A 13954-nucleotide genomic window follows, 5' to 3' on the forward strand; every position below is an offset into this window, starting at 1 on the left:
ATGCTCAAACGACTGAAAGAAAATATGATAGCAGTGAGTAAAGAAATACAGCCATGTCAACAGAGAAACAAAGGAACAATCAGTAAAATGAACTCAGTAGATTAGCTAAACAACAAATTGATGCTTTCTTCTAACAGCTGTAATGAACTTGAATATAGAAGAATCTGAGAAAAAGAAAGAAAAAGAGACGGTCGAAAGATGAATAGAATTTTCAAAGATGTGTGACAACAGGAAGCAGCACACTGACTGGAATATCAGAAGAGAAAAAGGAAAAAATTTTCTGAAGACACAACATCCGAAAGATCCCCCAATGCCCAACATACCTTAAGCAGAATAGAAACAAATAAAACGACTAAGACACATCTTAGTCACACTGCTAAAAGCCAAAGATAAAATCTTGAAATCAGCCAAAGAAAAATGATGTATTATACACAGGAAAACAAAACCAATAATGATAAGAACATAAACTGACTTCTCATTAAGCAACTATGGAAGTCTGAAGACACTGGGACCAAATATTCAAATTGCTGAAGAAGGAAAACAAAACAAAACAAAAACCCTGTCAACCGGGCTTCCCTGGTGGCGCAGTGGTTGAGAGTCCGCCTGCCAATGCAGGGGACGCGGGTTCGTGCCCCGGTCCGGGAAGATCCCACATGCCGCGGAGCGGCTGGGCCCGTGAGCCATGGCCGCTGGGCCTGCGCGTCCGGAGCCTGTGCTCCGCGGCGGGAGAGGCCACAGCATTGAGAGGCCCGCGTAACGCAAAAAAAAAAAAACAAAAAAAAAAAAAAACCCTGTCAACCAAGAATTCTAGTATCCAGCAAAACTATTCTTTAAAATTGAGGGTGAAATGAGGACATTTTCAAATAGAAAACCATTTATCTATCACCAGCGGATCTGACTACAGGAAATGCTAAAGAAAGTTCTGGAGTCTGAATGGAAGTCACACTACATGGCAACTTAAGTTTACAGGAAGAAATAAAGCCAGAAACAGTCATTATGTAGGTACAGTAGGTCCTCTGTATTCGCAGGTTCCACATCCATGGATTCTACTAATAGTGGATTGAAAATATTCAGGGAAAAAAATTTTCAGAAAGTTCCAAAAGGCAAAACTTAAAATTGCCACACACTGGCCACCATTTACACAGCATTTACACTGTATTAGATATAAGTCATCTAAGAGATGATTTAAAGAGGATGTGCACAGGTTATATGCAAGTACTACACCATTTTATATGAGAAACTTGAGCATATGCAGATTTTGGTATCCACATGGGGTCCTGCAACCAATCCCATGTGGATACTAAGGGATGACTATATATGTAATATATAATTTCTTAGCCATTATAAAAGATGACAGCTTAAAGCAAAAATTACAACACTGATGAGTTTACAAGGTATATCAATGTAATACTGAAGATAAGAGAGAGAAATGAAAATATACTACAGAACAAACTATTTAGATGAAATACATATGACAATATACTAAAGGTAAGAGGCGGGAAACGGAAATATACTATTGAAGAAATTCTGGGTTTTACCTGAGGTGATTCAATACCAATGCTAAGTAGATTGGGATAAAGCTAAAATGCATCCTGTAATTCCTAGGGAGCAACCGCCCTCCTCCTGCCCCCCAAAAAGCAAAGCAATATACCTAGAAAACCAACATCAAAATTAAAGTGAGAATTTTAAACTTTGACTAACATGAAAACCAAAAAAAGGAAGAATAAAGACAAACAAAAATCTCTTCCTAAGAAAGTGCAAAATGGTAGACTTAAAATACAACCATACCAATAATTACTTTAAATGTAAACAGACTATAAACGTTCTAATAAAAAGGCAAAGACTGGTAATTTTTTTTTTTTAAACCAAGAACCAACTACATTCTAGTTTCAAAAGCAGCACTTTATAAAGACAGAAACAAACTAAAAGGCTGAATAAATACATACCAAGGTGGGAATGGATATATTAATATAAAACAAAATAGACTTCAAGAAGTATTATTACAGACAAAAAGGGACATTTCACAATGATGTTACAAGATCAACAGAACACTATATTGGTATACTTATACCAATATAATAAACACACACACATGTAATGACAGTGCATCAAAATGTGTGAAACAAAAACAGAAGAGAGACAAATGCATTTTCATAGTTGGAGATCCTAACATACCCCTCAATAATCGGTAAAACCAGATTTTTAAATACAGTACAAACATAGGAGACCCCAATAACAGCATTAACCCTAACTTAGCTGACATTTATGAAACATTCCACTGGCAACTGAAGAATTATATAACCTTCTTAAGTGCACAGAGAACATTCACCAAGATGGATCAAATACTGTGCCACAAAACATGTCTAAAGAGATTCCAAAAAAAATAAATCTAGAGAAAATGTTTTGACTACAATGGAATTTAAAGATCAAAATTAAAACATCTAGTGAAAGCTAAAATACCTGAAAATTAAACAACCTAATTCTAAACAACCCATGGGTCAAAGAAATCACAAGGGAAATTAGAAAATATTTTGAACTAGATTAAAATGAAAGCGTATCGGGCTTCCCTGGTGGCACAGTGGTTGAGAGTCTGCCTGCCGATGCAGGGGACACGGGTTCGTGCCCCCGTCCGGGAAGATCCCACATGCCGCGGAGCGGCTGGGCCCGTGAGCCATGGCTGCTGAGCCTGCGCGTCCGGAGCCTGTGCTCCGCAACGGGAGAGGCCACAACAGCGAGAGGCCCGCGTACCGCAAAAAAATAAAAAATAAAAAAAAAATAAAATGAAAGCATATCAAATTTTGCAGGATATACTAAAGAAGGGCTTGAAGGAAATTTATAGCATTACATGTTCTTATTAGGAAGCAAGAAAACTCTTAAACCAATGACCTAAACTTCCACCTTATAAAACTAAAAAGAAAAGCAAATTAAACCAAAATGAGATGAATAATAAACAATTATCTGCCAATGAATCCAACACTTTAAAGTAAATTCCTTTAAAGACACAACACCAAAACTCAAGAAGAAATACCAATTCTGAATAACTTCATATCCATTAAAGATAGTGAATTCATAACCTAACTCAACAGAAGAAAATTTCAGTACCAGATGGCTTCACTGATAAATTCTAGTAAACATTCATGAAGGAATCAAAACCAATTTCAGAAAGTGAGAGAAGGGAATGCTTCCTAACTCCTTTTATGAGACCAGCATAATTCTTGACAGGAAACAGAAGAGAAAATTATAGACCCATTAACCTTACAACACAGAGACAACGATTCCTCAAGGCATTAACATAGATTAAAAGGACCAAACATCCTCAGATCAAAAGTATATCATATCCACACTTAGACCCACTGTAGTAAAACTGCAGAACTGTCAAGGGTAAGAAATCTTAAACTACCAGAAACTCAGATGACTTATAAAGAGGGGCAGGTTTTTTTATCAGCTGCAAAGCTAATAAATCTTAACTGTCAACCAATAAAATTTATACCCAGCTAAAAAGCCATTAACAAGATAATAGTAAGATTACCTTTAGACATATAAATATCAAGAATTTACTATCTCAAATCCTTACTCAAATAATCAAAGATGTAATGAAATCTACTCCTAAATACTCAAGAGAATTGAAAGTATATGCGCACATAAACACTTCTATATAAATGTTCTATAAACGTTCTATATAAATGCAAGATTACTCATAACACACACCAAAATAGAAACAACTCAAATATCCATCAATCAATGAATAGTCAAAATGTGGTCTAGTCACAAAATGGAATATTATTCAGCCATAAAAAGAAATAATGTACTGACACACTCTACAACATGGATGATCCATAAAAACATGCTAAATTATTAGCATATTAGAAAAGAAGTCAGACACAAAGACCACATATTGCATAATTCCATTTAAATGAAATGTGCAGTACAGACAAAGTCATAGAGAAAGTAGATGTAGTGCTTGCCAGGGGTGCAGGGTTACAGGGGTGGGGACTGACAGTCAATGGGTAAGGAGTTTCTTTCTGAGGTGCGGAAATGTTCCAAAATTAGATAACGGTAAAAGTACAATTTTGTAAACATATTAAAAACCACGGAACTGTATCCTTTAAAAAGAGGAATTCTAGGCCTTCCCTGGTGGTGCAGTGGTTGAGAGTCCGCCTGCCGATGCAGGGGACACGGGTTCGTGCCCCGGTCCGGGAAGATCCCAAGTGCCGCGGAGCGGCTGGGCCTGTGAGCCATGGCCACTGAGCCTGCGCGTCCGGAGCCTGTGCTCCGCAACGGGAGAGGCCACAGCGGTGAGAGGCCCGCGTACCGCAAAAAAAAAAAAAAAAAAAAAAAGAGGAATTCTTTGGTATCCAAATCATATCTCAAAAAAGAAAATAGAAAAGCAAAGAAAGTAAGGTGCAATTCGGGAGCAAAAGTCAGCCACACAGAATGAAAGGGACAAGTGAAACGGCATTCAAATGTAAAGTTAGAAAATTTAAATAACCCGTGATTTTTTAAAAAAATTGTTGGTTTATTTCTGAAAGATAAAACAAATACTACAAAATAATCTTGACCTAGTGGAGGTGAGGTTGGAGATTTCAGTGAAGAATTAATAGTGACTATGTCCTTGTTATGTCCTCAAGGAAAACATATAAAACTTAACTATTAAATACATATCCCATTTCTGGTACATTGAAAAGAATAGAAATATTCTCAATGAGCATAAGACACAGGGAGTAGATATACTCAAAAGGTAAATAACACATACGTCCCTGTCACATTTCAGAAGAAATCACTGAATGATGTGATCACCCAGATTAACAGTTAAGCAGAATCTAAAGAAATTAATGGCAACCACAAGGTCAGACAAAGAATCTATATCATCCAACCAGCAAAAGAATAAATACCCAATCCATACAGAAAAATCTCTCAGACCAACAGACAATTGAAAAATAAATAAGAAAAGGATAAACAGCAAAGATGAACTCTAAATCCCAAAATAAACCCTTTTACAAGATCACAAGAGGAAACTTCCAGAATCAAGGTTTCATAAAGACCATTCTCTGGCCATGGGGTAACTCAATTAGAAGATACATAGTAAAGGAAAAGATTTTCACCTTAAAAATATTTAAATTTAAGTACATTTAAGTATTCAAAAACAAAAAGACAAAATCCTTGTGGCTGTAAATTTTAATACTTTTTGGATTTTAAAACATATGAATAAATATCCTAAACAAAAAAACAAGTGAATTTATTTTAATAAACAAAGAAAAATCTAAAGATACTGAAGATTTAAAAAATAAAGCAAACGTATACGATGTGGGTAAAGCTGTACTTACAAGGTAATCGTACAGCCTTCACTAAAGAACAAGATGAGCTGTTCAACTCAGTAAGCTCGGAAAAGAGCCAGATAACGTCATGAGGGCGGAAGGAAATAGCAAGAAATAAAGTAGAAAGCAAAGATATAAAGAATCAGCAAAATAAAAAACTGATTCTGACAAAGAATCAAATGAGATAAAATATCTGTAAGGAAAAAGGCACAGAAAACCAAAAGGTGGGCTTCCCCGGTGGCGCAGTGGTTGAGAGTCCGTCCGCCTGCCGATGCAGGGGACACGGGTTCGTGCCCCGGTTCGGGAAGATCCCACGTGCCGCGGAGTGGCTGGGCCCGTGAGCCATGGCCACTGAGCCTGCGCGTCCGGAGCCTGTTGCTCCGCAACGGGAGAGACCACAGCGGTGAGAGGCCCGCGTACCTCAAAAAAAAAAAAAAAAAAACACCAAAAGGCATGTTAAAGGTATATAATCATAGATCCAGTACAGGTTTTTAAATATCCTAAAATACTCTAATATAAAAAATTTTAGGCCACAATTGACTTAAGTAGAAAACACCGATAAAGAAACACAAGGTAATTCTCTAATGAATAATCAAATAGCTCCTCTCCTATCTTAAAAGGAAACGGAAGTCCAGAAGATTTTATAGGCAAGTGAAACAAAATCTTCAGAAACAGAAAATCAAAACACAGAAAATCCAGGGATTCTGCAACTGTTCCATAATAGGAAAAAATATTAAGCTGGTTACCTTTTCAAATGACTATTGTAAGCCTGATTATGAAAAGAATTTAACAATGTACGTAATAGCACACTGTGACGAAGTAGGGTTTATCCCAGAAATGCAAGGATGGCTTAACGTCAGATGATATATTAATATACTACATTAAAATATTAAAAGGAAAGAGGGGGTAAAATGACAATCTCTAATGAATGCAGAAAGCACATCCCATACAACTCGTTAACCGTTCAGGATTAAGAACGCCTCACATGCTAGAAATAAGAGAACTTTAACCAGAAATAACAGAACTTTAAAACAGTATCTTAGCAGGACTTCCCTGGTGGTCCAGTGGGTAAGACTCTGCGCTCCCAATGCAGGGGCCCGGGTTCGATCCCTGGTCAGGGAACTAGGTCCCGCATGCCGCAACTAAGGCAGGGCACAGCCAAAAATAAATATTTTTTAAACAAAGGTACCTTAGCAACTATCTACAGCTTTTACTTAATAATAAAATTTTATAGAACTTTCAGAATTAAAAATAAAATAAGTATGCCTGGGGGCCTCCCTGGTGGCGCAGTGGTTAAGAACCCGCCTGCCAATGCAGGAAACATGGGTTCGAGCCCTGGTCCGCGAAGATCCCACATGCCGCGGAGCAGCTAAGCCCGTGGGCCACAACTACTGAGCCTGCGCTCTGGAGCCCGCAAGCCACAACTACTGAGCCCGTGTGCCACAACTACTGAGGCCGTGTGCCACAACTACTGAAGCCCGCGCGCCTAGAGTCTGTGCTCCACAACAAGAGAAGCCACCGCAATGAGAAGCCTGAGCACCGCAACGAAGAGAAGCCCCCGCTCGCCACAACTAGAGGAAACCCGCGCACAGCAATGAAGACCTAACGCAGCCAAAAAATAGATAAAATAAATAATTTTTTTAAAAAAATCCTTGTTGTTAGTAACTGATATTCAACATCGTACCAAATGGTCCCAGCCAAAGTGATAAAGTAACAGGTACGAATTTGAAGAGGAATAAAAATATAATCTCCCCTATTTGCACAAGATATAGTTATCTACATATAAACCCAAAAGAATCTATGAATTTTCAACCAAGATAGTTTGACAAGGTTGCTAGATATGAACATGAAGCATAAACAGCTTTCCTGTGCACAAGTATTAACTAGTTAGAAAATATAACTTTAAAGAGATCTCTCTAACAAGAGCAACAAGAAACTATAGTTTCTAGGAATAAATCTAAGAAAGACTGTGAAAAACTTTTAAAAAGTGCGTAGCAAAACATACCAAAGAACCAAAAGGTGGGGAGAGAGGGAGAGGATCCCATTCGAGCTCCTGCCCGCCCTCCTTCTCTCTCCTGATTCATTAATTTCCCCTTCCTATTAGCTTTCTCCCAGCGTCACACAACATACTATAATTTCCTCTATCTTAAAGCAAACAAACTCTAGAGCCCACCTCGCCCTCCTGGTTCCCTTTTCGAAAAACCGGTCCTGAGAACTGCCTACAGTCATCACCTCCAATTCCTCTTTTCCCATGCTCTCACGAGCCCACGCCCGGTGGAGCCCCTGGACGCCCCCAAGCAGCTGCTGCCATATCTAGTGGTCAATCCTAGGTCCCCACGACAGCACAGAACACTGAGTCGTTCCCTCCTTGAAATGTTCGTCACCTGCTTCCAGCGCACCACTCACCCTTGCTATTTTCCTGGCCACGCCTCTTCTTTTACTGCATCTTCATCTCAAGTTCTATATAAGAACGTCCCCACGATCTAACCTTCACATCTCTTCTCTACCTACACTCAGTCCCTGGATGACTCCATCCTTCCCTGGCTTTAGAAACCATGCACATACAGACATCTCCCGCCGAAGCATATGCCCTAAACTCTGAACTTCTAGACCCTGCCTGCCCACACCGCCACCTGATGTCTAAAAGGCATCTCGAACTTAACACGTCTAAAGCCCAACTCCTACTTATCCACCCCCCCCAGCCCTGCCCCGCGATAAAAACCAAAGCTGAGCCCTAAGCAGTCACACCTGTCTGAATAATTGGCCAATCCCATTCTTCTAGTGACTCGAGCCTGAAAACCCCACGTTCTTTCCATTTCTTCTCCTTCCGTCACATCCAATATCCAATCTACACATAAATCCTGCCCAGCCCCACCTTCAAAACAGACCCCAAGTGCAGTCACTCCTCACTACTCCGTCATCCCGCCACCCGGGGTTTCAAACACCAACATGTTTTGCCCGAGTTATTCTGCCAGCCTCCTGACCAATCTCCCAGCTTCCTTCCTAGTTCTGCCACGGTTTGTTCTCCATATAGCATCCAGCACAACCCTTTAAAAAATTTAATTTGATTATGTCACTCCTCCAATGGCTTTCCATCCCAGTAAAAATACAACTCAGAGTATTCAGCACATCTACAAAGGGCCTGCCTGGATCCCACTACCACCCTGACCTCAGGTACCATCCCTCTCTGTTTCCAGATGCACCAGCCTCCTTGCTGCTGCCCAAACTCGCTAAGAACATGCCAACCTCTGGGGGCATTCCTTTGCTTTCAAGTCCCAAACGTCACCTTATCAATGAGGCTTTCTCTGACAATTTATATAAAACTAACCCACACCCCAAGCCACTAGCTGTATCCCACTTAGCCTGCTGCCACCGCTGGAATCTAAGCTCCTTGGGCAGGACTTTTACCTGTCAGCTCCACTGCTGCATCTCCAGTGCCCCAGAGTAACCCGTGAATGCAATACAGCATCAACCCAAGCCCAATGTGGAAGCAGAAGAACGCACCACCAAGAACAGCTGAGCCATCTTTCAGAAAAAGAGAACAAGATCGAGATACCTGGCAGGGCAATTATTACAAAGCCATACTGATGACAACAGTGTGTGCTGTGTGACCAAGAAAAGACAAACAGACAAACACCAGGTGAGAAGAAGAAACTGACCCACACACGTAAATGAAAACTTCACGTATGGCAGAGGGGCAACGGGAAGGGGAGAGAGCGACTAGTTTAATAAATGGTGGCAGCAGATCAGCCAGTTAAAAGACAAGTCAGATCCCAACTTCACACCAGAAAAACAAGCGGCAGGTTTTTGCTACCGTTAGAAGCAAAACTTTTGGACGAAAGGACAGAAGATAATGATCTTGGTGTAGGAAGGACTTCCTAAACGAGAAACAAAATGAGGAAAATAAGACTGCATTAAAAGGTAAATTTTCATTAATTTGGTGGGTGAAATATGTAACTGTGTTACAGATTTTAAAATCTTTAATGAAGAGTGAGGACACCACACGGATGAGAAAACATTTGCAAGATGAATAACAAAGATTAGCATCGATTACAAGGAACTCCAAAAATCAAGAAAAAAGCAAAAGAAAAATGGACCAATAAATAAAAAAGGTTTTTATAGAACACTCCACAATTCCTTCAGTGCTAACTTCTATGTGTCTTCTGTGAAACAGCATGGATATAATTCTATTTTTATGAAATAACTGTGAGCTGTATAATCCACTCTTCTACCATTATTTATGCACAAAGCTGTCCCGAATGATGGGCCTTGGCTTGTGGTAGCTAACCTGGGTGCTAGAGCAGTGGATGACTTCTTGTTCTTTTTTGACTTCCATCTTCTTTCCTCGATAAACATGCATACAGGGCCTTTACATACAAACCACGAGTAAGGTGATGAGACCATGAAATTCAAAGCACTTGCCTGCCAAGTGGATGTCAGCTGGTTCAAGGAGTGACATTAAAAGGCTAAACTCTTTACTTCAAAGAGGCTGCTGAAAACACAAGACATTCTCAGAACTTTCTCCTCTCTTAGGATTGCGCGCACAGTCTTTTTTTGAATATCCCCCATGGTGCCAAAAATTCACAAAAATGAGTTTGGGAATGAACCAGGGTAATCCAAAACTATACAGTCTAGTGAGTTGATGATACGGTTGTACATCAAATATGGTTTCCCACAAACAAAATGAAGTGTACTGATAAAGAGCCCATCAACAGGCCTCGGGTTTGCTCCCTCTGCATCTCACTGATTCTCAAACTTCCTACTTTCTACTTGCTAAATCTACTCGACCCTGAGAAATCGGTTATATGATGAACGATGCTATACTGGTGACAAAACAACAGGCTGGTTTCTTTGACACTGGTGCTTCCTTGGTTCTTTGGGATGGTAATGCTGGCTACTGCAAGCCAGACTTTTAATGTTTGTACTGGACACGTCTTTCCCTTTAATATATTCTCCAAACATGTTATTTTTACTTTTATTTTTGGTTTTTATTTATTTTTGGCTGTGTTGGGTCTTCGTTGCTGCGCGCTGGCTTTCTCTAGTTGCGGCAAGTGCGGGGCTACTCTTCGTTGCGGTGCACGGGCTTCTCGTTGTGGTGGCTGCTCTTGTTGCGAAGCGCAGGCTGTAAGCGTGCGGGCTTCAGCAGTTGTGGCACACGGGCTTCAGTAGTTGTGGCTCACGGGCTCTAGAGCGCAGGCTCAATAGTTGTGGCACACGGGCTTAGTTGCTCCGCAGCATGTGGGATCTTCCCGGACCAGGGCTCGAACCCGTGTCCCCTGCATTGGCAGGCGGATGCTTAACCACTGCGCCACCAGGGAAGCCCCCAAACATGTTTTAGTTTGTTCTATTTCTTAAAGAAAAAAAATCATAGGAAATGTCAAATCATCATTTATATTCATCATCTTTGTAGAAACTTTCCAAATCTCTTTTGGACGAAATTTTGACAAATGGAATCTCTGATCTTTCTTCTCTTTTCGTCAATGTTTTGTGCTTCATTGTAGCCACCTGTGTAACCTAAAGCCTTTGGTGACAGTCAAAACTTGTTACCTGTGTTGACGCATTAAGTTCATGGCTCCTTGCGAACTTGCTTGATCTCAGACGAAGCCGGTTCATTTTCTACCCTGTAATTAGTCACTCATTTTTAGGTTCATACAAAACATTTCTAGGCTGCTGTGCACAGGAAACCTACTGGCTACCTGAAAATTACAGGGAATTACTGTGAGCTCCCACAAGCTACATAAGAAAATGTCATTGTTTTAGTCACATCTTCTCTATGTCTGCTTAGTGACCCCAACGATGGAGACCATGGAATTAAAGGCAGATGAGGATCCTGCTTGTCTTTGTAATGGAACCACCATCATCTGTTAACTTACACTACAAAGAGCTTCAGAAACCCTTCGAACTCTAGCAAGAACGATCAGTGGGGTGCTTTTTCTTTTTCTCTGGTTAAGGTGTTAGCATGCATCTTATAGAAGAGCATCTTGAACACCTTAGCATGAACCCTAACCCCCCGAGGTAATGCCTCCTGGACTCTGAGAACCCTTTATAAAGCGTGTGAAAGGTCACCTACATACACTCAAATACACTATTGTCACATCATTATTCATTGCTCCTCAAAACTTAGAAAGGTGTCTTTAAGGTTTAAGCAATCTTCATGTTTAAAAGGTATGGTCATAAACTTGCTTCAGGAAATTTTTCTAATGCCAGGTTTAACAGACTCATAAATCACTTGAGAACGTTTACTAAATAGCTCCTCAGTAACTCTTGCTAACATATATGCTAACAGAAATCGAAAACAGGAGGAGAGTAAATCTTCCTACATGTTTGTGGCTCTTTTGTATCACTACTAACGTCTTACATATAATATACAAGCAAACACCCGACTGGACGATGTGTCCATCCTAAACTGATGACGAAGTTCAGCAGGGGTGAGAAATCCATTTTCTACCAAAGACAAACGAGCTACAGGAAAAGGGGAGGGAGGACGAATACAAGAGTAGCTTAGTTATAGACAGAAAGTTGACTTGTTTTGGAAAGACAGAAGGATTCTACTGTTTGCTTGGTTTTTTTCATCAAACTTTTGAGAACAGTTCAATTCCATATCATATGACGGAGGGCATCAAACAGGCGGTGGGGGTGGGATGAGACGAGCAGCAGAGGAGCGCGAGGTGGAAAAGACAGCCACAGAATCTCACTTCCCCAGCCCAGAGTTAGAGAGGAACGAAAATGCTAGACAGAGAGAGAAAACAAACAAAACTTTTCGATCATTAACCCTACAACCATCTTAGGGGCCGGAAGCCTGTGATACACACATCTCCTCAGAGACCGACAAGCCCCTGCATGCGGCTCTCAAGACCCTTTCTCCATAGGCAGCAGGTGCTTTAGTTTGAATCTCTGGAGTTCCTGCCCCGGGGATTCAGAGGTGCCCGAGGCCGGCCAGGTCACAGAGCTGGGCCAGCAAGAAAGCCCGTGGGGAGGTGTGGCCCCGGCATCTTCCCCGACCCGGGATGCTACTAAGGCTAGAAGCCTAACTGAAGACCAAAGGAGCTTCCGACAAGGGGTGATGCCTCACTATTCCTGCAGCAAAAGGGAAGGCAGCCCTCACTTCCGCTGCGCCTCCACGCGGCTTCAGAGAGCACCCGGGGCTCTAGCTGACCTCACGTGGCTCGGCGATGACGCCCGGCACGGGGCAGCTCCTCCAGGAGGGTGGAGGGCACAGCCAGATCCCTCCTCCCCGAGAGTGGTCCTCACAGGTGGGCGTGGGAGCGGCGCCCGGGAGGATGGCAGGATCCCAGAGAAACACGGTCACACTGCAGAGAGGTGGAAGGTGGCGCAAACACTGGAGGGATGGGAATTTCCAACTCGGTTTTGTTCCCACCCCCGTTCCCCAGCTTGGGGAATGAGATGCGAGTCAGGGGGCAGCAAGAGCTCTCAGCTGCCTGCGGGGCCACGCGAGCAAACTGACTCTCTCCAGGGTCCCTCCTCCAGCGGTCAGGGGGCACGCTTCCCCGAGGGGAGCTCCACTCTAGAGAAAGCTTCTTAAAAATTTAACTGAACTCCAAGACACGACCCTCTACTGCAGCAGAAATCAGCCAAGCAAAGGGCTCGAGGGCTAAGCTTTCCTTGCTGTGGGATCGGGCCCGCGAAACTTGGACTTGGGAACAGCCCTTCCCGCACCCCACCCAGCCACGGGTGGCTCCGGCCTTTTTCTCTCCCAGGTCATCCGCTGGACAGAGCTGGGGGGGCGCTGCTGTGAAGCTGCCCACTCACCACCACAGTCTCTCTCCTGTTGATCTTTAGCCGGTTCCTGGGTTAGCGGAACCTCCCGCCAAGGTGAACACACACGCACACCCACACACGCGCGCGCGCACAGTGACAAATCTCATTTCCACCATCTTTCGCTCTTCCTACAAAATCACCGCAGCCTCATCATGTGTAATCGGAGCCAACCTGGACCTACTTAGGAGGTACTGTTTCCCCTGGGAATACACTTTTCGATCTGTGCCTGTCAATTTAATCAAAACGTTCTCAGAAAGCTCAATTATGAGCTGAAGCTAGTGGTGCCGAATGGTGGCACGTAAAATAATTCTGGATACTTTTTCTGGAAGAGGCGATACACGTCCTGTTCTAGGTAGCACCCCTGCCACTACACACACGCCTCTCCTTCCTTAAAAATGATCACAAAATAGCCCTTTACCTGGTGCTCTGAGTTCAGAAGCACATCTGCACGAGGGAGGGAAGTCAGAGGACAAAGCCAGGGGCCCATTACGCTGGCCGAGAGCTGGAGAGCCGGCTGAGCGCCACCGCAGGTGTCGGAGATGTCAGGCAGCCCGGGGAGTTCCCTCTGAAGCGTACAGATGAAAGGCGAGGTGAGCCAACGGGGCAGCCGGACACTCCTTCCCAGAGCTTTGAGCAGCAGAGCAACACGCCAGCAGAGAAGCCGGGTCCAGAGACCAAATGGGACGAAGGAAGAAGCCTCGGCTCAAAGGGCACCTGGCGGAGGACGGAAATCAGGTTGGAGGGACCAAGCTGGACGAGGGGACAGGAAATCCGGGAGGGAGAGAGGAATCAAGGATGGAGATGCCCGGAAGACAGGACGTTTTCGAGGGGGCTCTGGCCCAGCCCGTGGGTCACGAGGA

General features: G+C 42.8%; 1 protein-coding gene across 2 annotated transcripts in view; it reads right to left on the bottom strand.

Annotated features, from left to right (window-relative positions):
* CDYL (chromodomain Y like) overlaps window positions 1-13954 on the bottom strand; it is a 158002-nt gene that overhangs the window by 134564 nt on the left and 9484 nt on the right. The window contains exon 2 of one of the 2 annotated variants that reach the window (XM_032649379.1): window positions 13513-13808. The exons of the other annotated variant lie outside the window; for it this stretch is intronic. Coding sequence (XP_032505270.1) covers window positions 13513-13581 — 69 coding nt within the window. The 5' untranslated portion in view covers window positions 13582-13808. The remainder of the gene's footprint in view (window positions 1-13512; window positions 13809-13954) is intronic. 2 annotated transcript variants of the gene reach the window in all.

Source organism: Phocoena sinus, chromosome 11, assembly GCF_008692025.1.
Source record: "Phocoena sinus isolate mPhoSin1 chromosome 11, mPhoSin1.pri, whole genome shotgun sequence".
In the NCBI taxonomy this organism is placed as follows: Eukaryota; Metazoa; Chordata; class Mammalia; order Artiodactyla; family Phocoenidae; genus Phocoena; species Phocoena sinus.